Source organism: Microtus pennsylvanicus, chromosome 3, assembly GCF_037038515.1.
Source record: "Microtus pennsylvanicus isolate mMicPen1 chromosome 3, mMicPen1.hap1, whole genome shotgun sequence".
NCBI classification, from domain to species: Eukaryota; Metazoa; Chordata; class Mammalia; order Rodentia; family Cricetidae; genus Microtus; species Microtus pennsylvanicus.
The window spans coordinates 13,348,958-13,374,362 of NC_134581.1; the positions used below are offsets into that span (position 1 = coordinate 13,348,958).

At 47.6% G+C, this 25,405-nt stretch overlaps 2 protein-coding genes across 2 annotated transcripts; both read right to left on the reverse strand.

Moving 5' to 3' along the window:
- Positions 1–256: 256 nt before the first annotated feature.
- Positions 257–10,954, reverse strand: LOC142846934 (serine protease 46). The gene is made up of 5 exons (XM_075967700.1): positions 10,870–10,954; positions 7,769–7,946; positions 7,367–7,626; positions 6,105–6,268; positions 257–511 (listed from the first exon to the last, which is right to left on the reverse strand). Exons 1-5 carry the CDS (start codon positions 10,952–10,954, stop codon positions 257–259), a joined length of 942 nt encoding a protein of 313 aa, XP_075823815.1.
- A 5,060-nt stretch (positions 10,955–16,014) lies between these two features.
- On the reverse strand, positions 16,015–23,511 carry LOC142846703 (inactive serine protease 45-like). Its single transcript, XM_075967539.1, has 6 exons — positions 23,400–23,511; positions 20,795–20,821; positions 18,539–18,686; positions 17,757–18,031; positions 16,516–16,679; positions 16,015–16,248 (listed from the first exon to the last, which is right to left on the reverse strand). The coding sequence occupies exons 1-6, from the start codon at positions 23,509–23,511 to the stop codon at positions 16,015–16,017; spliced, it is 960 nt and encodes a 319-aa protein (XP_075823654.1).
- Between the last annotated feature and the right edge of the window lie 1,894 nt (positions 23,512–25,405).

The window sequence follows — 25,405 nt, forward strand, 5'->3', positions numbered from 1 at the left end:
AAACAGTCAGGTTTTATGAGGAGAGCATTCTAAAGGGCTTTGGCCGAAGTCAGGAATGTGGTAACTTCAGATGGCTCAAAAGGTTCAAGAGCATCTTCATTGAACAACTGGGGAACAAACCCACAGTGGGTCTAGGACCCTTCCCCCAAAGTCCCTCTGTCCCGAAGTCCTGTTCAGCCTCGAGTGTCCGCTTCTGAGGGCCGAGTAGAGAGGAGGGAAAGGTACCCTCTGGGAATGACTGTTGCAGAAACACGGCTCACAAGAGCCACAGGGAGCCCAAGGAAACCAGCAGAATGTAGCCAGTGAGAATGAATGGGCTCAGGAAGGAAGGTACAGCCATACTGGCAAACCTCATGTCGCCGATATGTCTCTTGATCCATTGGGTGAAGTGGGAGGTGCTGGTGTAGATGCTCGGGAATTGGCGACGACCACAGCCAAAGTTCCAGCTCACCACCCCCATCTGGATCCAGGTCTTGTTCATCTGGCAAACCAGGGAGCTGCCAGATGTGTCCTGCAGCGGGAGAGGGAGGGAGGCTTGAGGTAGCAGCAATATTTGCTAGCTTAGGCCTTTGTTGTCCCCAAGAATGGGACCTGCCTATGAACCTGTTCTGTAACATATAAATTCTGTGCTAAGGTCCAAGCTTGCAACCACAGTGGCCTCTTCATTGTTCTACTAGCTCTCTGACTGGTAAGCCCTCCTGAAGACCCTCTGGGCCTCCAAGGTACAATTGTTCATCTTTCCTACAGTCTTGCTTACAGGTGGCAATCTTAAAAACACTAACCAGTCCCCCTGCTTGTGTGCAAAGACATGTGAATGCGGAAAAAGAACATTTACAGTGTCGTACATCAACGATTTAAAAAAAATCTTTTTATGGAATTACATTGCCTCTCAGTGATAGAACATTCACTTAGGATGCATGGGACCTTGGACTCTATCTCCAACACAAGAAAAAAAAAGGCCTATCTATATTCCTCAGTAACATTTGAAACTTTATGAACCAGGAAGAAAAAGTTCTGCCCAAGGACAAGAGCGGAGGCCTCCACCAGTGCACAGAAATGCTGTTGCTGGCCAGGTGCGCGCACGCCTTTAATCCCAGCACTCGGGAGGCAGAGGCAGATGGAGCTCTGTGAGTTCGAGGCCAGCCTGGTCTACAGAGTGAGTTCCAGGACAGCCAGGGCTACACAGAGAAGCCCTGTCTCAAAAAACCATTTAAAAATTCTGTTGTTCACAGAGGAACGACCTTAAACAATATACAAAGTCAGTTCACATATGAAAAACAAGATACCTAACAGGACCTTCTTGCTGGAAAAAACTAGGAATGTGGTTTTGGCTTTTTTAAAAAAGCATTTTCAAACTTTCTTTTTCATTTTCATGCATGTGTGCATGTATGCTGTACACGTTTGCATGTGTGAAATGTAAGCGTGCACATGGGTACAAGCGTTCATGTGGAAGCCCAAGCCTGAGCCTGGAAGCATCTGCCACCGTTTCCTCATTTCATTTCAGCAGTCTCTCAGTCAAACCCAGTGCTCCTCCCACCCCGTATTGCCAGTCTTATGAGTCAGCTTGCTCTAGAGATCCCATGCCCACGCTATCTGAGGCTGGAATTATACGCAGGTTGCCACACCAACTCAGCATTGATTCCAGGATTTGAACCCTGGTCCTCACAGTTATGCAGCAAGTACTTTAACCTCTGAGCCATTGCCCTATTTAAAAAACAAAACAAAACAACACTGCATTTAAATTGCATGCATAAGAGTACAGGAAAGTAAAGACTTCTTGAAGCCCCAAACTTGAATGGGAAGTGGGAATCCAGAAAGTCAGGAGAGCCCAGGGGTTAGCTTTTGGTTCAAAGCCTGTATCAAGTCCTATAAAAGCAAGTTTCAAGTTCACAGCCTTGTTCACAGATTCACAAGACCAAAGTACAACTTAGAGCCTTCCTTGCCATCATCCAGAGGAGCTATATGGACTTTTCGGAGAAAGGAGAGAAAATTGGAAGCATCAATGTGGGGGCAGATTTGACCAAGCAGACAAATAGATTCCAAGGCTTACCATGACAGAAACAGGATATGCACTGCCGTATAGGAAAGGCAGCCAAGGGGACAGCTGGGAGCCCGTAGCCTGATGAATGCACGTGAGGGGACTTGGTACTTGCTACTGAAGGTGAAGAAACTGGCTCTGGGAACAGAGGAGAATGAAGCTGAATCACAGCACAAACTCCAGAGCAAAACTTTAAACATAAAAAGCAAAAAAGATAAAGCTAAGTAAAGACATACAGAGCCATATATTTAAGTCTTGAAATAAAACACATTTTTAAAAGAGGTTTTAATAGGCTGGAGAGATGACTCCTAGGTTATAAGAATGTACTGCTCTTCCAGAGGATCCAAGTTTTCCCAGAACCCATATTGGGGGCTGCCTGTAACTCTAGTTCCCAGGAATCGACACCTCTGGCCTCCATGGGAACCAACAGTCATTCGGACAAACCCACACACAGACAACACACACACACATAACTGAAAATAAAAATGAAATCTTTTTCAAAAAGAATCTTCATAATCCCGCAATTCTGAAGAGGAATATGTTCACACTAATGACATCTAAATAGAGACCATTTGGGAAGTAAAGGACACCAAATACTGTTGAAAATAGATTAGAAATTAAAACGGGACATTTGGGGATAGGAACGTAGCTCAACTGGGAGAATGCACAAGGACCTGGGTCTGATCTCCATCATCACATGAACATGGTAGCGTTCTTATAATCCCAGCCCTCAGAATCATGAAGAGGAGAAGTTCAATGTCATCCTCAAATACATAGAGTTCAAGGCTAGTCTGGGCCACATGGATCCCTTCTCCAACAGACATAAACCACCATGTCCCGAGGAGAATATAGGATACTCTGGTTATGTAGGACAATATTGTTTCTATAGATTAAACTGTATAAGAGCCCTAAATATTCTCCAAAGACACAAACATCTTTAAGGCCATGCATTAAACAGAAGGGAGCAGACAGATGCCCATAACAGGAAAAACAAAGGAGAAAATCAAGCCTTAGCGATTTTATATTATAGTACAGGAGTCCTTGCCAGAGGTCTAGAGGAAAAAAGAGCATGTGCAAAGAGACACTAGAAGACAAGCAGACAGACATCTATTATATGTGGATACTTCCTTTTCATATCAAAATATTTTTGGTATATATATTTAAATAAGTATATATACTTATATAATAAGTATAATTTATATATATTTCAATGGAAAAACAAAAGTTAACCTTAAAATATGTTACAATGGAAACAAAATTTAAATCTATAATAAGACATAGAAGCACAGAATGCCACATATTGCAAAACCCATAAGATGTGGCCTAAATGTTGCAAATTTTACTTAGGGACTGCAATAAGTTTTAGCATCAAACAGAAGAAGGAAAATAAATTGTTCATTAACATTGACAATTATTTGTCCATGAATGTTAGGCTCAAAACACTTGAAAAGGATAGTAAGGACAATTGATGTATTAGAAAACAAAGAATTCATTAAACTGGGAAATGAAGCTGGTGGGGGGATGATACACACAATAGCCCTGAGGTTTGAGTAAGAATAGAGAAGAGAATCTATACCTAGAAAATGTTTTCACCCAGAACCTTAAGACTCTTTACGACTTCTATTTTGTGGATTTAAATCTGGTTGAGGTGAAAGTCTTCTAAGAAAATGCAATTGATTTAGATTAATTTAAAAAGGGACAGAGGGTCAGTGGGGTGAAAGCACTCACAGCCAAACCTGAGGACCTGAGTTCAATCCCTGGGGAGGGAACCAACTCCCATAGCTGCTCTTTGTGCACCATAGCCTCCACGCTCCCACCACACACAAATAAATAAATAAATGTAATTAAAATGTTAAGATTGCAGAGTGATAGGAAATTGACTAATCCAATAACTATGTGTGAAACAACTTAAAACATTGTCTAAGAACAACCCCGCAATAGAAAACATGTCTGTCTGTCCTCCTGGAAACGCCAACCCAACCTTCAAGGAGGAGGTAATTTCTGATTCCAAACATGAACACATTATTTCCCAGTGAAGTATATGTAGTTTTCATGCTAGAATTTAACAAAGAGAGTGACTTACTCTAAACACTTAAAAAAAAAAAGGAGAGCTTTGCCAGGAAGTGGTGGCGCATGCCTTAAATCCTAGCACTTGAAGGCAGAGGCAGGTGGATCTCCGTGAGTTTGAGGCCAGCCTGGTCTACAAGAGCTAGTTCCAGGACAGTTAGGATTGTTGCACAGAGAAAGCCGGTCTCAACCACCACTACCCCCCCAAAGAGCGAGAAAGAGAGAGAGTTATTTTATTTTATGTATATGTGTATTTTGCTTGCATGTTTGTCTGTGCACTGTATGTGTTCCTGTGCCCTTGGAGATCAGAAGTGGGTGCCAGACTCCCTAGAACTGGAGTTATGGACGGTTGTCAGCCACCATGTGGGTGCTGTGAATAAACCAGGTTCTCTGTTAGCACCAGTGTTCTTACCCATTGAGTCATTCTTGAAACTTCTTAAACTGAAGCCTGGCCTCACTGGGGTTAAAAAGGTTCATGGTTTATTCTATGTGACAATTGCTTGTTCCCCAGGATCAGAACCTTTCCTGGACCTGTCTGCAACCTAGAACCCAGCAATGTTTGTTGGATGTAAGAAAATTAAACCCAACTAGCTGTTTTTCTAGAATGTCGAGAAATCTAGATAATGTTTTCAGGTACAAAGCAGGTTTTAAAGGCAGAGCCTACATTGTCACTTCGCTTAGACTTGTGGGTAAACTTTCCAGTGTCCTTTGATGCAGTCGTAATGCATTCATTTCTTTTCACAGACGTCTTGTCAGGCATCACAACTACTTTTTAACTTACATAATTTTAGGCTTATAAACCTTTGGGTCAAGAGATACTTATCTTTTTTTCTTGTAAACAAATGTGTTTCACATAAAGAACCCTGTTGTCTCTCAGAGGAGTTCTGTCTTTTAAATTCAGCAGAATCGGGACTTCAAGAGGAAAATTAAAACATGTTCTCAAGAAGATATGAATCTGGGGGGTGGGGAGATTGCTCAGCGGTTAAGAGCATTTGTTACTATTTCAGAGGACCCAGGTTCAGTTCCCAGTGCCCATCTAAAGGCTCACAGTCATCTACAACGGCACTTCCAGGGGATCCAGTGCCTTTTCTGGCCTTTACAAACACCAGGTATGCATACAGTACACAGACATATATGCGGGTGAAACACCTATATACATAATACAAATAAAATATTTTAAATAAAAAATAAAGTATGCATTTCATAAACAATATTGACTAGAAGAAACAACTAGCTTAAGCTTACAGAATGCTAGCATTTCTGCAAAACTGTCTGCCAGTGCCTGCCCTGCAGGCATGTGGCTGATATTCAGGAGCATTAAGATGGCTTATAGAATTGGGCGAAGTGGCTTTAATCCCTCCACTCCAGCATGCAAAAGCAGGTAGATCTCTGTAAGCTTAAAGTGAGTCTGGTTTAAATGGTGAGTTCCAGGCCAGCTAGGGCCACTTAGTGGGATCCTCTCTAAAGAATAAAAATAAAAAATAAACACAAAGAACTGTCTATAGCAGGGACGAAAGCCAACTCACCCCTGCGCTGTTTTGAATGAGAATGGCCCCCAAGGGCTCACGTTTGAATACTCCCTTTGGAAGGATTAAGAGGTGTGGCCTTGGAGGAAGTGTGTTACAGGGGCGGGCACTTAGGCTTCAAAAGCCTCCCACCATCCTTAGTGTGTGTTCTGCTCTTCTTTGTGATTCTGGATGGGAACCCTCAGCTGCGGCTTCAGAGACCGGCCTGCCTGCCTACTGCCATGCTCCCTGCAGGGATAGAGATGGACTACAATCCCCCTAGAACCACAAACCCCAAATAAACTCCTTTTTCTGTAAGTTGCCCCATCATGGTGCTGTATCACAGTCATAGCTAACTAACTAATACATCTTTTTTTTTCCATACCGGAAAATGGAAACTCAGACTTTTGTACTGGGCCTCTGATGGTCACATGTAAAGGCAAACATGACCCCATACTGCCTGCCCCCCACTCCATCTGCACATTATTCCACACCTGACAAGTGTCCAGGCCCCATTCCGAACTTGTACACAGCATGTCGTTTTCAATGAACTTCTTCTGGTTCTTCTGCAGGAGGAACTGGTACCGGTGATTGCAGATTTCGTTGTTCACGATCCTGGCAGCCAAACCCTGGACATGGTAGGGGGTGTTCTGGGCCCCTGCAGAGAGAAAGATCTGGGCATGACCTCAACTTCAGAACCTAGTTCCAACTCAGGGTCAATCACATCTGTGCATGTGAGAGGCAGGGTTATGTCAGGAGGTGTTTGTTCATAAAAGCTACAGTTTGTTGCCTGGCTCTCAAAAATGTCCCCACTCGTTAAGAAAATTAAGCCAAGAACTGAGGGTGGTACACATCTTTAATCCCAGCACTTGGAAGGCAGAGGCAGGTGGATCTCTGAGTTTGAGGCCAGCCTGGTCTATAGAGTGAGTTCCAGGACAGCCAGGGCTATGTAAAATAATCCTTCCTCAAACAAACAAACAAAAACATAAAACAAAACAAAAACTAAGTGAAAGTCTCCCAGGGGTGTGGAATGAAAGCCAGGTATGAGTGAGAACAAGGAGATATTTCCCAACCACTCAAGAATAAGTTCCTTCTTATTCTGTGGGAATAAGCCTTGGCACACTGCTCCTAGAAAAGGGGGCAAGACCCTAGAGCCTAGATGTAGCGCTGCGGCCTTCTGCAAGGTTGGCGGGACTCCAGACAGCACCGACAGGGCTGCCTCTCTGAGCATTAGGGGTGCACATTGACTAGAAAGGCCACCTCAGTGTAATGTATCAGAACATATCGCGGTCAAAGCCCTCAGCGTACCTGCAGACACAGATCCCTATGAATCGCCAAAGATTTAATTTCCTGCTATGCTGGAGGCTGAGGACTTGGTGTAAGACCTAACGTAACTTTGGGGGTTGGTGAGATGACTTAGCAAGTACATCAAGCCTGATGACCTTGGCTTGATTCCCCAAAACCCACAGGATAAAGGTTGACCTCTGACCTTCAGGTACGCACTATGGCACTTGGACGCTCACACACATACACATAAATAAATAAATAAACAAACAAAAAATTAAATGATTTTAACTTTGGAAAGCAAGGTTCTCCCAGGCCTCTTGTTTCTCTGCTCGAGCACTGTGTATCTCTTTGGGCATATGAATGTGCCCAGGAAATGACGGCACAGAGTAGAGGAAGAAGGGAGTGGGTGACCCCAGGACAGTGTCCTGCAGGGTCAGGTGTCTCAAGACCCCTGCTCTATTGTACTCACCTTTAGTCTTTTCTTTTCCCCACCCGACGACCCAACATATGGTGCCTATGGTTGGCCTGAAATTGATGGTGGGGAGGCAGATTGGCTGGACGAGGGGGGACCAGAGGACAGGGTTCTTGAGCTTCAGGATGGCGATGTCGTAAGACATGTGATTGTTGAACTTTTCATGAATCACAATGTTAGTGAGCAGGAGCTCCGAGCTGTTGTCCGGGAGGTTCTGGACGCCCACCTTCACGGTGTAGTTAGCAGGGTCCTTGGATCTGCAGGCCCAGAGAAGAAGCAGCTCACCAGCAGTAAGGCCACGAATGGCTAGAGAGATAGGGGTCTGAGTCCAAGGATACCCAGGCTCATGTCCTCTAGTTCCAGAGCCCCAGGCCTAAAGCAAAGACCCCAGATGCTGACCTTTGCAGGCAGTGTGCAGCTGTAAGGATCCAGTTGTGGTGAATGAGGGAGCCGCTGCAGACATACAGCCCCAGGAACAGAATGCTTACTTGCCATGGCCACCTGCCCACCTCCACCAGCTTCCCGTTTACCACCTTGCAGGATATGTTGGTCTGACCACAGGACCAGAACCAGGGCCCTGAAGAAAGAGGTGGAGAGAGGGATGCAAAGGGTCACCCTCGCCCTGCAGGCCAAGGCAGACTGTCAAGGCGTCTCTCAGCCGTGACCCAAGCAGCCCCTGCCATCTGCACAAGTCAGGGCCTGAAGCTACTGCCTCAAAAACGGGCAACCACAAACCCAGAGGCACTAGGTGGTCCCCATTATAGAGAAAGCCCCCAATAATGGAGGTCAGACAACTCGTCTGACCAATGCTGTGAGCCATCACCCTATGCCTCATCCCTGCCCATAGTTTGCACATATGGCTTGGGGAGGAAGAGAGAACCTAGAGGGGTGAGGTAGTTAGCTAAGGGCAAGGAAGGGGCCTAGTGTTCAAGATTCCTGTTGGTTGTCTCTAAAAATACATGGACAGTGATGTTTTATTGTCCAACTACAGCCAAGTGCTGGGATTAAAGGTGTGTGTCATCATACTTGGCTCTCGGGTATTTTCTTATAACACAAAGCTAATGCACAGACCACGTGTGATGTTTGAGTTAATTCACACCATGTGTCCCTGGCTCCCGCTACTGTCCACTGTAGATGGCCTGTTCTCTTGCTTAGATTCCCGTGGGTGGAATGGTCTTCCTCTCAGCCAACCGCCCTTCCTCTGCAGGATCCTCTCTCAGCTACCCGCCCTCTGCAGGATCCTCTCTCAGCTACCCGCCCTCTGCAGGATCCTCTCTCAGCTACCCACCCTCTGCAGGGATCCTCAGCTCCCCACCCTCCCTCTGCAGGATCCTCTCTCAGCTACCCACCCTCTGCAGGGACCCTCAGCTACAGGGATCCTCAAGCACTGCAGTACCCCCAAGTCTCCACAGAGTCTTCCTTCCTCTTTGTTCAGCTTATCTCCTCCGTACCTTCCCCATGCCTGTCTCCTGTTTCCCTTATCCCTGCCCCTGGCCCAGAGAGCCGCATTTCTGGACTTTCTAATACATCATGGTGAGTTCATGGTCATCTTTTGTTGCTGCTGTTGTTTCTTCTTTACAGCTACTGTGGTGGTTTTAAGGAGAATGTCCTCCCCCCCCCCCCCCGTAGGTTCATAAACTTAAATGCTTTTCAAAGTCGGTACTTTTCGAGAAGGATTAGGAGGTGTGGCCTGTTGAAGGAAGTGTGTCACTGGGGGCGAGCTTTGAGGGTTCAGAAGCCCACACCAGGCCCAGTCTCTGCCTGCAAGTCAAGGGTCAGATGTGAGCTCTCAGCTACTGCTCCAGCACCATGCCTGTCTGTAGCCACGCTTCCCACCATGCTGATAACAGACTAACCCTCGGAAACTAAGCAAGGCCCAATTACATGCCTTGGTCATGGTGTTTCATCACAGCGACAGAACAGTAACTAAGGCCTTTTCACTTCTATCCCTGTCTGTCCCAGTCAAGACTGGTCAACATTGGTAGACAGGAGAGGGCTTAAGAAGTGTGCCCTTTCATTCCCCATAAAGCTGCAACCACAGAGAAAGCCAAGACTCCCCAAAAGAGCTCCGCCATGCCCACAGTAACAACTCTGGGGGCAAGGTTGACCCTCTCTCCAGGGTTCCCCACCCTCTGTAAGATTCTTGGGTCTCAAAGAACAGCTCTTTCCAGATCTTGTGCCTTGGACAGCACTGATCCTACCCTTCCTCTTAACCTCGTACAGGACTCATGGGATTCAGCCTGAAGATGCCAACACCAGGTCCCAGCAACAAGGAGGGAGCCTGGGGGGTTGTTTTCACATTTCATCATTATTTTTATCTCTGTGTGCATGTCTGTGTATGGATATGTGTTTATGAATCCTTGGGGGCTAGAGTTGCAGGCAGTCGTGAGCTGCCGCAGATGGGGGCGCTGGGAATCAAACTCGAGTCCTCTGGAAGAACAGCACACCCTCTTAATCCCTGAGTCACCTCTCTAGCTGTGATGGCTTATTAATAGGTGCAGTGTGCTGCAGATCAGCCTTGCCCCAGGCACAATGATGCCCTTCCGTATGTAGCAGACACTCGGGGATGCAGACAGAGTCCACTGCAGACCTTGGTACCCTCTCTGAAGTTCTAGATGCTAGGCACCATCACTTACAAACAGGATCCTGCTACTCTTTTCCATGTTCATAGATGGCCACCAGTTATAATGACTCTGAGGACTCCATTCCTGTAAGATCATAGCCGACTCCCGCCTCCTCACCAGAGGCACAGTAGTTAGTACCCATGCTGTGTCTAAGGCTGCTCATACCCTAACCACCCCCAAAACATCACTAATACTTGACAGGAGTACAGTGAAGTTCAGGGCAGAAGACTGCCCACTTCCTCATTCAGTCGCTCACTTAACAATGCACTAGTCCAGGAAAAAGGGTGTCACACAGTGATGAAAGAAGGCAAGACCCAAGTTGGGGGATATAGTCCCCATTTCCAGTTATCAACGTACAGTCAGCAGGCGACTTGAGGTAGGGCTCCCATCACAAAAACGACCTTTCTCAGGAAAAGCCTGGACATCTTCTGCCACCTGAATATTCTCAGTCCCAAAGCATCTATTGAGAACTGTTTTTGAGTTCTGATTCTAACGCTCACAAACTGTTAAAGCTGGACCCAGGCTTCCTGTGTGAAACAGAGACCCCTGTAGACTGTCTCACCAGGGGACACTCAGACAGCAGTCACTGTCACAAGTCCTGAGACTCCCAGACAAGCTCGTCCCTCCACGGATGTCAGTTTGTTTTCCGTTTTTTGTTCCTTCATCTGTTGTGGTCATCCAGCAAACAAGCTGGCTCCATACTGAACGGGTCATATGGGTCCCAAAAGGTCACAGCCCATGGCCATCCCAACAGTCGACTGAGGATGTACCCTTCCCAGTTCTGACAGGCAGAGGCCCTGCAGCCGTGAGGACAGCTGATGTAGACACCAGGCTGTCAGATCCCTCCGTCCCTCCTTCCCTCCATCCAGGCCTTACCTTCCACATAGGGAAGATTCTCAAATCTGACAGAAGAAAGAGGATGTGGGAGAAGACCCTGAGGATCCACTGATCCACACGCCATGGCAAGGAGAAGCCCAGCTCTTACCGTTCCTTAGAACGAGACAGAGTGTCTCCATGGTGCAAGGATTCTAGAATTCAGTTGTTTCTGCCTCGGGTTTGGGGCTCACCCTGCTGAAGCAGCCTGTTGTAGTAGGAGCGGCGGGGCTGCATCCCCGGCACCCAGCTGCCCACATGGCTAGCTCTAGCTTATGCCCCGAAATAATTACACGGAAACTGTATTCTTTTAAACACCGCTTGGCCCTTTATATCTAGCCTTTTCTCGGCTAACTCTTGCACCTGGACTAGCCCATTTCTAATAAACCGTTTAGCCCACGAGCTGGCTTACCAGGAATGATCTTAACCTGCGTCTGCCTGGAGTGGGAGAATCATGGCGACTCACTGACTCAGCTTCTTTCTCCCAGCATTCTGTTCTGTTTACTCCGCCTACCTATGTTTTAACTTATGAGGGCCAGCCAAGCAGTTTCTTATTTTTTAACCAATGACCTTCCTCCATCAGCAGCCTCAGGAGCTTGCCACAGCCATGAAGGGAGGCGATCAGAAACGTCCCTAGAACAGTGATTCTGGGGCTCTGCGCTGAGCCTGCCATCATGCCTGGCCCGTTACAACGTCTGCAGAGCCCAGCTCTCAGCAGCGGCCTTGATGGTGCCCTCACACCTAGCTCTGAGCCTGTGATCTTGTCCCTTGGCTGGCTCCTGACAGCACCTTGTGCTTAGCCTTTGATGCTCCCCTAGTGTTCATCTCAGCCACCTCTGAGGAGCCCCTAGAGGTGTGGGAACCAAGACTTCTTCCCACAGCATAGACTGCTGTGAGAGGTGGTTTTGCTCTCAGGTATTTTCAAAACAGAGTAGGTCCTGGGAGTGTGTAGGGTGGGGGCCTGGCCTGAGGCTTCTGGAGAAGCAGCAATTTGCAGACTTCCAGAATACATGGTGTCTAGGATCTCCTCCTCACCTCTCCACCCGAGGTACCCAGTGTTGCTGAAGGCACGGAGTGGCACACTTTCACCCGCTGCTGAGGGAGATGACCTGGCATGACTGCTGTATAGAGAACTATGTAATAAAGCAGACGTGTGGAAGCCACAACTGAACCTTCGCCCCTGGAAAGAGTCTAGAGGTGCCCGGAGGATGAGACTTCACAGGCGGCTTCGGGAAGGCTTCACGGACACTGTCCACCTGCTGTCTCAGAGAATGGAAACCCAGCAGCTCCGAGCACTGAGCGGTCTACGGCTTCGCGCTGACAGAAAGGGCTCAGAAATGAAGTGCACCTGCTGTGTGATGTCAGAAACAAGCAAATCAAACTTTTTTCTTGTGGTAGAAAACGCAGGAAATGGTGACTCCTATAGTCGGATGTCCTCAACATAGCAGAAAGATATTCAAAGTGGAGAGAGAACTCCAAAACAGAGAAACTCTTTGCCTCTGTGAAAAATATTTTATTTTATTTTATTTTATTTTATTTTATTTTATTTTGGTTTTTCGAGACAGGGTTTCTCTGTAGCTTTGGAGCCTGTCCTGGAACTAGCTCTGTAGACCAGGCTGGTCTCGAACTCACAGAGATCCGCCTGCCTCTGCCTCCCAAGTGCTGGGATTAAAGGCGTGCGCCACCACCTCCCGGCAAAATATTTTATTTTTAAAAAGATTTATTCTATTTTAGCATGTTTGCCTGAATGTGTGTATATATATAAATTATATATACATACACATACATATATACACTACACACACATACACACATGCACACACACATATTGCATGTGTTCTGTTCCCACAGAGACCAGAAGAGGAAGGCAGAGCCCCCACAACCTAAGTTACAGACTGTTATGAGTCACCATGTGGGTGCCAGGAACTGAGCCTGGGTCCTCTGTAGCATCAGCCAGTGCTCTTAACTGCTGAGCCATTTCTTCAGCCCCATCTTTTAAAACAATTTCTTCTGAGAAGGAAGAGGGCATTTGATCAATAAAACAAAGATAGCAAGACAAAAACTAAGCACATTTGTAATCAATTAATGAATCTATTTTATGAAAAATGATTAGGTATGTATGGGTAATTTTGCCTATTCATATGAAGGAAGTGATCATGCCAGGAGGCCAAAGAGGCATCAGAGGCCCTGGAACAGGAGTTACAGATGGCTGTTAGCTCCCACGCGGGTATCAGGTTTGATAATGATGTCTCTATCTGTTGCTGTTTGTTTTCCTACTTGGAAGCCTCACCTGAGGGGACTCAGCTGCCTGGGACTCTATGGATGTCCAGGACTGACTAAACAGTACTCCCTAGTCAATTTCTTTTTTTTTCTTTCTTTCTTTTTTTTTGGGGGGGGGGGTTCAAGACAGGGTTTCTTTTTTTTTTTTTAAGATTTATTTATTACGTATACGACATTCTACCTCCATGTATGCCCATATGCCAGAAGAGGGCACCAGATATCATTACAGATGGTTGTGAGCCATCATGTGGTTGCTGGGAATTGAACTCAGGACCTCTGGAAGAGCAGCCAGTGCTCTTAACCACCAAGCCATCTCTCTAGCCCCTCCCTAGTCAATTTCTGCTAGGTATTTTAAACACCTGATTCAATGGTGCTTCTATCTATCTATCTATCTATCTATCTATCTATCTATCTATCTACCTATTATCTATATCTATCTATCATCTATCTATATCTATCATCTATTTATATCTATCTATTTATCTATCCATTTATCATCCAACCATCTACCTATCTCTTACTATTTATTCTTTTCCTTTGGTTTACTAGATACTTAATAAATTCACTCATTCAAACCCTAAAGTATGGCTGTCATACATCATTCTCCAGACTATATAAAACAGAACCTTAAGAAGAAACAGACTACCCCTGATTTTGGGTTAACCCTCTCAGAAACCCACAGACTGTGCAGATGTAAAGTACATGAGGTGTTGACGAGATTTGAAGAACACAATTGACAAGCACGAACCAATTAGCTGTAGCTCAAACTGCTGGTGGCCCTGTCGGAGGAGCAGCAGAGAGCTATTGCTTCAGGAGATTGGCCCATGAGAATGCAAGGCACTGATGGGTGAGTCTCAGATATGCAAGGCCCCAAGGGCTTCAGCTCCAGAAAGTCTCTTGTTACTGCTGTGCCTTTACATGTTTGCGGCTGCCATTTTCTCTAGTATCTGGCATAGTGTGAATGGGTGTCGGGGGTCCCTGGTGCCTTTAGTGGATTATGATTATGTCACGGAAATATCCCGTTCTACTGGCATTTTTACCCGTAGATTATTATGAAGAGGATTTCCTCTTAAGCTGAACTGTTTAAAGTGCTGCTCCCCGTCCCCCCCCCACCCCCACTGATAAAGCAGGGGCTGCAGAGGATAGAAAATAGAACTAAGGAAGTGTCGCCCAGCTAGGAGTTAAGAGTTTCTCTCGAGGAGCTATATAGACAATGGTTTAGGCTAATGATTAAGGAAAACAATCGAGTCCCAGGAGTTAACACAAGTTCTTTCTGATTTGGGGAAATGTGTTCACGGGTTTCAGTGGGCATCATAGCTAAACAAGGCTTTAAACAAATGACTTCATGTAACTGGAAAACAAAGAATTGGATGGTTAGTTAAAATAATTGGACAGGACTCTTCAGTATAAAAAGTGAAACTAGTAACCTGTTTTCCTGGCAATTATAAAAACTACTGCCTATGTAAACAATTATGGCTGAAAGAGTTCTGGTCTGTGAAAAGTCTTGTTTTTCACCTGTAATATGTAAAATATTCAATCATGTAAGGGATATGAAAAATATAATTTTTACTTGTATTCATTGCAATCATTTACTTAAAAAATAAAATGTATCCACAGTATAACTTTTATATTGTTTGAAAGATTCTGCTGGGGTATATAAACTGTAAAGGAAAAAAAAAGACAAGAGAGAAGGAAGACACCAGGAAAGATGTAGAAAAAGACATCAGGGAAGATGGAGAAGAAGACATCAGGGAAGATATAGAAGAAGACACCAGGGAAGATGGAGAAGAAGACACCAGGGAAGATGTAGAAAAAGACATCAGGGAAGATGGAGAAGAAGACATCAGGGAAGATGGAGAAGAAGACATCAGGGAAGATGGAGAAGAAGACATCAGGGTAGAAGAACAGAAGAAAAAAGAACAGAGTAGAACAAGGACAAAAAAAAATAAAAGAAGAAGCTTTAATCCCTCAGAAAAAAAGTCTGTATGCTTCTTTTGCTGGCTCTGCATCTTGGTCCTAGTCTTTCCGACCTGCAGAAGGCTTGTCCCTCTGCACCAAACTTTGTTCAAAAAAAGTGTTTTCAAGCTGGGCAGTGGTGGCACACACCTTTAATCCCAGCACTCGGGAGGCAGAGGCAGGCAGATCTCTGTGAATTCAAAGCCAGCCTGGTCTACAAGAGCTAGTTCCAGGACTGGCTCCAAAGCTGCAGAGAAACCCTGTTTCGAAAAACAAAACACACAAACACAAATGTATTTTCAATTCAAATGCAGATGGAACACTCAGATTGGGCAATTAGGCTTTGGTGTGTTTTCTAACTCTCTACAGTGATCATATCACACTTTTAACAAGCAGTTTAAAGTGAAGAGAGAGGGAGGGAGGGAGGGAGGGAGGGAGGAAAAATTACCCAACTAGACTCTGAGTCTGGCATTCTAGCTGTGGACTATTCCCACTGTATATGTTTCAATTGCCCTAACACTCTGACCACTAAGCAAGTGACGAGACTGAGACCACAAGCCCAGGCTCTTATTTCTGTGCCCCAGTACTAGAAACACAGCAAAAACCATGAGTCCCCAAACTACCCCATCTACCCCAACCCCCAGAGTCACCCCCAAAGAACAAGGGGGAGAAGGGGGCCAGCTGATGCTCACACAAATTTAATCTCTGCTCTTGGTCTTAAAGTCCAGAATGTTGCTTCCAAGCCACACCCCGTTCTCCTGGCCACTCTAGGCCTCCCTGCAGGACCCACTCTCTGCAGGGACCACTCCATTCCCACCCTGACTCCTGTGGAGTGTGGACGTGCAACCTCACTCCATCAGCGACCTAATGCCATTCAGCAGGGGCAGAGCAGGAAGAGGAGGGGTGGAGCAGTCACGGGCCTGCTGGGAGCTGCAGCAGCCAGAACAGGGATAGGACGCAGGAGGCCTGGCAGGGCGCTGGCGGTGCTGCGTGGTTCACTTCCTCCTTGATCCATCTGGTATATTTGGTGAGGCGAGTGTATACAGCTGGATTCTGAGGTTTGATGCAGGCCTTCTCCCACGATAACACCCCGGCCAGAATCCATCTTCCATCAATTTCACAAGCCAATGGCCCCCCAGGGTCCCCCTAGGCAAAGACAAAGGGGTGGTGGAGGTCCTGCTGGCACCACAGGACCTACAATGTCCACCCCCTCAGCTCTGTTAGAGAGAATCGCTCCTGCAGGAGTTTACTAGCTGGGGCCCCTTTGGCTTCTCAGTTGGAGACCACACCGAAGAATTGCAGCCATTAGCAGTCAGAGAGAAAAGATGAGAGGTTAGTGATGGTAATGGGGAAAGAGACCATACCCCAGTACTCATTCAGAAAGAGAGCTGCCAGAAGCCCCCAGAAACTCACATAACATGCATTCTCTCCATAATTGGTGGCACACAGCATGTTCCTCCGGATGAGCGGGATAACTTGGGGATAGAAGGACGTCTTGTGGAAAATATGGTCACACTTCTTGTTGTCCAAAATGAAGACCTGGGCCTCCCGAAGCTCTGGAGTCAGTGTCAAGTTGTCTGTAGGGAGCAGAAGGGATAAGCTGTGATCCCCCGACTCCCTGCAGGTCGGCTGAGCCCTACCCCACACCTGTGCACCTCCCTCCGTGCGGTCTTTCCGGCACTGTAGGCCTGACACAGCGACCCCCTCACCGTGCCAGGCTTTGGTTCAGGAGCCTCTTCTCGAGGAAGCTTGTGTTGCTGAACCCAGAAGGCTCCCAAGTCCCAGCACAGCCACTTACAACCTGGAACCCCAACCCTGGGATCTTCCTTTCCATAGCATTTATCCCCTTAGCCCCAACTGTCAGGCACTTCTCTAGGTATTTTTGGTCATCTATCTACTCAGAGCTCAGCTCGCATCCCCTGAGCTTGGTTGTTTTTGTTTTGTTTTGTTTAAAAACAAACAAAAAAAACCCACAGTTGGGGCTGGAGAGATGGCTCAGTGGTTAAGAGCACTGACTGCTCTTCCAGAGGTCCTGAGTTCAATTCCCAGCAACCACATGGTGGCTCACAACCATCTGTAATGAGATCTGGTGCCCTCTTCTGGCCTGCAGGCATATATGCAGGCAGAATACGGTATACACAATAAATAAATAAATATTTAAAAAAAAAAACCCACAGTTTCAGACAGCCCAGGCTGGTATCAAACTTATGTACCTGAGGCTGGCTTTGAACTCATCACTCCCTGGCTCCTCACTAATGCTGGAGTTACAGGTGCAATTCATCCATGTACCTAGCGTCTTCGACACTTTGTCAGCCTCTGTATCGCCCACCCCTTTGCCCTACTCTGTGACTCCCTTCCAGGCATCGCCAAGGGTCCAGAGCATGGCAGCTGTCTCAGTTGTGGCCAGAGAAGAAGGGAGGGATGGCTTCCCAGCTCTGAGTTTCCCTAAGAGGTAGATGATTACGCCCAGCCAGCCCAAGCAGCTTTAGCCCGACTGCAGTCCCTATGGGAACCGGAACAATGAGCACCATATGAGGAGCGCTTAACACACTCCAAACCACAGACTGGAAACCACAGCCATGGCCTCCTCGAGGGTGCACAAGGGATGGGGCAATGCAGTCCCAAAGGGACATTTCCAAACCCATTCAACTTGCCTGAGGAGTGCTGCTTAGTCTTGCCCCAGCCAGTCACCCAGCACTGAGTCCCAGCCTTCAAGCTGAAGCCTTGCTCTGGGAGACAGATGGGCTGCATGTGCTTGTTGAAGGAGACAGGGGATTCGAGACGGAGAAGGGCAATGTCGCTTCTGATGAAGTTCCGGCCCCAGTACTTGGGATGCACAATGATGTCCGCCACGGGAATCTTCAGGGCCCTGGAAGAGCCCTCGGGATGCAGCTTGCTGCTACCCAGCATCACTGAGTATTCTTTGTTACTGCGGGAGATACAGAAGCACACCCAGCAGACAGAGTTTTCTACACAACGCACCTGCCACCTCCCAGGACCTTTTCCTGTCCCTGAAGACCTGCCTAACATGCTCTCTCCACTCAATCTGGATTAATCCAGCCTGGGACACTCAAGGTCAAAGGCATAGCAACCCTTTCATTCACAGTCCCGTTGAGTCGTGTGTGTGTGTGTGTGTGTGTGTGTGTGTGTGTGTGAGAGAGAGAGAGAGAGAGAGAGAGAGAGAGAGACTGACTCCTGGGGTTGGGGTCTGGGCTTTCCTGTTGCCCAGCTTAGGATACAGTCTCTGTTGCTTGGAGACCCATCCCAACGTAGTCCATGAACCTTGTGAGGTCCTGAGCCTGACTCTTCCCCTGTGCTGGATGCTCCTTCCCACTCTTCCTGGTTCTGATTTTCTTCATGGTTTCATGGGAGTACTGAGGAAGCTGGACCAGGCCCACTAGGGCCTTTACATCCTTGACTCATGGGCCACACTCACCCCCGGATGCAGTGAGCTGCAGAGACTACCCAGTTGATATCAATGAGGGCCCCTCCACACACGTGCTTGTTCTGTATGCGAAGGCTCACTTCCCAGGGCCAATGGCGGCTCTTCTTCAAGTTGTCTGGCCACCAGGGCTTGCCACAAACTTCAGAATAAGCATTGCAGAGAGTACAGTGTACACAGAGAGGACAATCAGAATGACTAGTAGCAACAAGTCTCCCTCTGGGGTCAGGTTGCCAGAGCTGTACCATAGGGGCTTCTTCCCGTTCCAGAGAGGAGACTGAGGGGCAGAGGACAGTGGACCCAAGGGCCCCGAACTAGACAAAACATGACAGTTACAGAGATAAGAGCATGGAGAAAGAGACAGAGGGACCCCACAGCTGGAGAGTAAAAATGAAATCCACAGAGGACAATCCATGCTGAACCTCAAAACAATGCAGAAACGGAGCAGGGGTTTCAAGAGGAAAAATGTGTTTCTGGTACTGGGCCATGTTGAAAAGCTGTCCTGTTGGCTGCATCTCTGTGATGTAAAAAGTCCCCACACTGGTCAGAGTGGGTAGAAAAATAGCTATGAATTTCTCTACGAGAGGTCTTTACCCTGCATAGTCGGGAGCCCACAGTTATTAGTTTGCCCACTGGTCTACCAGGCAAAGTGTATGAATGAATGAATGAATGAATGAATGAATGAATGAATATAGGTGCAGGGATTATAAATAAAGTACAAGGTGCTCCCAGGTGTAGTGGTGCACGCATTTAATCCCAGCACTTGGGAGGCAGAGGCAGGCAGATCTCTGTGAGTTTGAGGCCAGCCTGGTCTACAGACCTCCAGGATAACTCGGACCATGCAGAGAGATATCCTGTTTCTAATAAATAAATAAAATAATAAAAATAAAAAATAAGAAAAAAGAGAAAGGTTTTTCCTCAAAACATTTATTAAAAGAAAGGGCGGGTAAGGGGGAAGAATATGACAAAGCAAAATTACAAACATGTTTGAAAGTGTAACAAAGCTGATTACATACTAACTTTAAAAACAAGCAACGGACTAAAGAGAAGGCTCACGATTAAGAGCGCTTGCCGTTCTCTGAGAGACCAGGTTTGGTTCTCAGCACTACCATGCTGACTACAATCATATGTAACTCTAATTCCCGGGGACTTGGCATCCTTTGCTGGCACAAAGCATATACATTTGCGCAGGCAAACACACTACAGCACATAAAATAAAAATTAACAAAAACAATTTTATGCACAAATAAAAACATCTTTAGGTGCTGGGAGACAGCTCAGTTGGTAAAGTGCTTGGTGTGCAAGCATCAAGACATGAGTTCAATCCCTGGCACAGAGTAAAGCCAGGCATGGTGGTATAGGTTTGTAATCCCAAGGCTGGGGAGGCGAGGACAGGCAGATCCCTGGTGCTCGCTAGCCAGCCAGTCTACCCTAATCCGTAACCATCCAAACAATAAGAGACTCTGTCTCCAGAAACAAAGCGGGCAATGCTTGAGGAACAGCACCTGAGTTTGACTTCTGTTCTCTACACGCATTCGTGCACACACACACACAGACACACACACGCAGAGACACACACACACGCAGAGACACACACACACAGACACACACACAGACACACGCACACAGACACACACACACAGAGACACACACACATGCAGAGACACACACACAGACACACACACACACAGAGACACACACACAGACACACACAGAGACACACACACAGACACACACAGACGCACACACACAGACACAGAGACACACACACACACAGAGACACACACCCACACATGCACACCATCTTTAAATGAGACTGAATTACAGAGAGAAAGCAGAAAGCAGTAAGGCTTAGACAGAAGCAAGAATACAGCCAAATTAACCACATAGTCAATAGTGAACTGACAAGGGAGGCCTATGAACCCAACCATGCACCCCTGGGTATAAGGGGAAAGACAGGAAACCTCAGGAGCCAGGCTCTGTAGCCAGTGCCCCTGGAAGCTTGTTATGAAGCTGTAGAGAAGACTCAAAGCCAGAGCTGAGATCAGAGTAGCCCTGCATGCCCATGGATGACCCAGACACTCTTTCTTAGCACTCAGGGCTGTGTCCCGGCAGTGGTATACGTTGTTTAGGAAGTGCATTCAATACTTGCTTCCTACCAAGCCAGAAATGCTATTCAGGCAGAAACTTTCAGAATGCATTTTTCCCAGGAACTGGACCTTTCCCTGCCATGGGGCCCCACTGACCCACCTGGCTGGTCGTGGTCCTCTTTATCACCTGAAGGAGAGAAGGACAGTGATAACTTGTAACAGGATGGACTAAATAATTAGTTCACTCCCTCGTTCATCAAATAGTCCCGAATCTGATGCTGTTCCTAGTCTGAAGTCGCAGACTGGGAAACAACCGTATCAGACAGAACCTGTCTGAGGACACATGCTGCTCAGCTATTCAGACAGTAAACACATCGTCACCACGTGAGATCAGGACAAGGGCAGGGACTGAGATGTCAGGTCAACCTAGAAGAGGTGGCAGGTGTAAGCAACAGCTGAGAGGGGAAAAACAAATAAAAACTGATAAAAAAAAAAGTCCTCCAGGGAGAAATACAATAGAGTATTCCAGAGTCTTTGGAGGATGAAAATTATGTCTGTGGTGGAAGAGAAAAATGAGGCCAGCAGAGGTGTGGATCGGATGCATGGCGTGGATCGTATGGACGGCATGGATGGGATGCATGGTGTGGATCATATGGACGGCGTGGATCGGATGCATGGCGTGGATCGGATGCATGGCATGGATCGTATGGACGGTGTGGATTGGATGCATGGCGTGGATCGGATGCATGGCGTGGATCGTATGGACGGCGTGGATCATATGGACAGCGTGGATCGGATGCATGGCGTGGATCCTATGGACGGCGTGGATCATATGCATGGCGTGGATCGTATGGACGGCGTGGATCGGATGCATGGCGTGGATCCTATGGACGGCGTGGATCATATGCATGGCGTGGATCGTATGGACGGCGTGGATCGGATGCATGGCGTGGATCATATGGACGGCGTGGATCATATGCATGGCGTGGATCGTATGGACGGCGTGGATCGGATGCATGGCGTGGATCATATGGATTGTGTTACGAGGACAGTAGGGCAGAGACAGGAAAGTGACAAAATAGATGGGGGGCGGGGTTCTCCCCTGCATCTCTGCAGAACTCAGGCAAGCAGGGAGGGACCTGGACGAGGCTCTAAGGACAGATATGACGAGCTTGAGGGGCGACCAAGGGACATGGGTTAGTCTGGACTGGCACTGGTTTCTGAATGCAGAGAAGGACTGGCTGTCATTCACTTCACTAAGACAGACAACTAAGAAAGAAAGCCAGCTTTTAGGAGAATGAGGGTCTGGCGTAGACACCAGCAAAGTGAGATGCTTCAGGATGGTTCGGGGAAGAGGTCCAGCAGGTGGGTGCTCCTTCAGGCTATTGTCTTAGGTGGCAGGACACGATGCAGTCCAATGCCTGGGGTACCTGGGTAAGAGGGAAGAAATCAATAGCACCTTAAGTTGGAAACAAGCAGAGACTGGGCGGCACGATGTGGACACGGAGGAGGGGTTCTCCTGAAACAGGAGACTCAGGAAGCTAGGGAGGTGGTGTGTGTTTGTAATCAAGCAGAGACTGGGCGGCACGATGTGGACACGGAGGAGGGGTTCTCCTGAAACAGGAGACTCAGGAAGCTAGGGAGGTGGTGTGTGTTTGTAATCCCAGCACTTCGGACGTGGAGACAGGAGGTCCTGGACTTCAAGCTGTCTATCCTCAGCTACACAGAAAGTTCAAGGCTACCCAAGGGTTCATGAGACCTTGCCCTTCTCCCCAAATAAAAGAAGGAAAAATAAAAAGGGGGAAAGGGTTGTAGGAGAAGCCACAGGAAATAAAAAAGGAAGAGATTAATAAAAAATCAAAACGAACCAGGCGGTGGTGGCGCACGCCTTTAATCCCAGCACTCGAGAGACAGAGGCAGGAGGATCTTTGTGAGTTTGAGGCCAGTCTGGTCTACAAGAGCTAGTTTCTCAGATCTGATCATCATGGAAGATAAAAAAAAAAAAAAAAAGAGCTAGTTCCAGGGCAGGCAACAAAGAGACACAGAGAAACCCTGTCTTGAAAAACAACAACAACAAAAACCAAAACAAACAAACAAAACCGGGAACAATAAGGAGGAGAGGTCAGGAATGGGCTGAGGATTACATGGGAAATAAAGAGCCAGAGGGAAGCATGAAGCCATAATGACTCTTGGGGAAGGCTGGCAGCGCACTGAGAAGAATGGTGGAAGAAAACCAAGGAACGCCCTTGGGCGGATGAGTATGACTGATTGATGTAAGCAGCGCCTCTAAGCACGGAGGGGGGGGGGGGGGACAACCCCCACCCCACCCCCGGCCCTGCTGCAGCCCCAACTCTGCTCGGGAGGCATACTCCCACTGGCAAAGAAGTGGCTATGGGTACTGTTACAGAGCAGTCGGAGGATTCACGGGGGCTGGGGCGGGGGGGGGGGGGGGGGGGGGGGGGGGGTCTGAAAAGACAGTCAAAGGCTGGTGATGGGAAGAAGCCAATCATCCTTTTGCGAGGATGGAGATACGGAAGGTGCCTGGGCATGGAGGGAGAGGCCAGGGATGCTGTCTGCTGCTGTCTCCAGGAGACCACAGGGTAGTTGTGACCTAGGACTGGGAAGCAGAAGAGAGGAGACAGTGAGGGGAGAGTGGCCTACACAAGTTCCAAGCGGCTGGAAAGTAAACAGCCAACCTGAGCAAGACTAGAGAGAAGACACTGACAAAAGACACAGCAGAGAAGGAGAGAAGGTGCCCACCTCACCTAAGTTTGAAGGCGGAGGCAGCAACAGTAGTGTCACAAAACAGGTTAGGACCCAGTGCCTCAAGGATCCAGGCCAAGCGCCCAGGCCACACAACGACGACGACGCAGCCATGAAGATGTATGTACCTGTGGGCTGCGGAGACAGCTCCAGCGCGCTGTCACGTGCCTACATCCCGTACGTGATGACGTCTTAGACACGTGACATGATGGCCAAGAGCCTGACCATGCCTCTTCAGGGCCTTCGATTCTCGTACCTGGACCCAATCTGGTCCTTAAGGTGAGTTCAGATCCCTTGACTGGGACGGGATCTCGGATTACAGAACTGTGAAAACACCCGCAGTGTTCTCATAGTGTGGCAGGGCACCCAGAACCTAACTGGGGAAAGATTCCTGGGCCAGGAACGGCATCTTGTGGTCCAGCCTCGGGCTATTCTCTTGTTCTCTGGGCCTGTGCACGAGTTTCATGGTAACTCTTGACAAGGACCAGGAAAACCCCCAGACAGAAAATAACATCAGGAAGATGGTTCTGAAAAGGTAATAGATGAATTGGATCAAGACTAAATCAAGGAGGGGCACAGCTGGGGCAGGATGCTGAGTCATGAAGGGCAGCTGACCTGGTCCACAGACCAACAATATGAAGGACTGTCGCCACTTGTCTGTGCCTGGCCTTGGGCGTAAACCGGGCTTTTCACAGAGGGACGATCTCTTTGGATCTCCAGAGCCCAGCAGAGATTGTGAGATGATCACCAAAATTCCTGTTTAGTTCCAGGTGTCCAGCAGAACTCTCCAGACCCAGGCACCCAGACTGGCATTGAAACATTGTTTGTATGTTTGTTTTTGAGACAGGGTTTCTCTGTGCAACAGTACTGGCTGTCCTGGAACTCACTTTGTACCAGGCTGGCCTCAAACTCACAGAGATCTGCCTGATTCTGCCTCCCAAGTGCTGGGATTAAAGGCATGAGTCATTGCCACCCAGCCAGTATTTATTTATTCGTTTATTTATTTATTTAACGGCAGTGGCAGCAGCCAACCTGATTTACAGAGTGAGTTTCAGTAAGTCAGGACTGTTACACAGAGAAACCCTGTCTTGAAAAACAAAGATTATTAGTTTAATTTTATTTTATGTGCGTTTTGTCTGCATGCATGTCTGTGCACCATAGTATGTATGTGACGCCCACAGAAGCCAGAAGAAGGCTTCGGATTCCCCAGGGCTGGAGTTACAGACGGTTAGAAGCCACCAGTTAGGTTCTGTAAATCAAATTTGTGTCTTATGGAAGCTCACAACCACTAAATCATCTCTCCAGCCCTACCCCACCCCATCCCACCCCAGTTTGGCATTTAAATGCGTTTGGGTGAGTAATCTGTGCCATTTACACGTCAAGGTAGGCCAGAGAAGGCTGTCCTTCTGCCAGCATTTGGTTCTTAAAGTTAGGTCCCCAGACCAGCTGCACCAACAGCACCTGGGAACTTGATCTTCATCCTCACACCTTGGCCCTGGCTCCTGGGATTGAAAACTTCCTTGGTGAGACCAATAATGTGAATTATATTTCTTTTTAGACAGGGTCCCTCTCTGTATAGTCCTGACTAGCTTTGAACTTGTGGAAATCCTCCTGCATCTGGCTCCCAAGTGTTGGGATTAGATATGTCCCATCACTCCCAGCAGTAATGTGACTTTAACAAGTTCTCAGAGTGTGCTCTCACGGGTGAAGAATGGGCCATGAGGCAAGAGCGGAGCTATATAAAGGAGGAAGAGCTATCTACTGACACGGAATAGCTTGCTGTGGTAAACAATGTTAAGTGTGTGTTGTTAGTCTCTGAAGAGCCAGCAGTTGCTGGAGGGTGGAGGTGGTTTGGGAGCTTGCTGTCATTTTGTCACAACACCTCATACCCCAGTTTGTAGGATTAGCCTCAAACTCAGTGTGTAGCAAAGGAATCACTGATGGTCTTTGCCTCTGCCTTCCAAGTGGTGAGGACATAGACAAACACCTCCTCATCTATTCCAGGTCC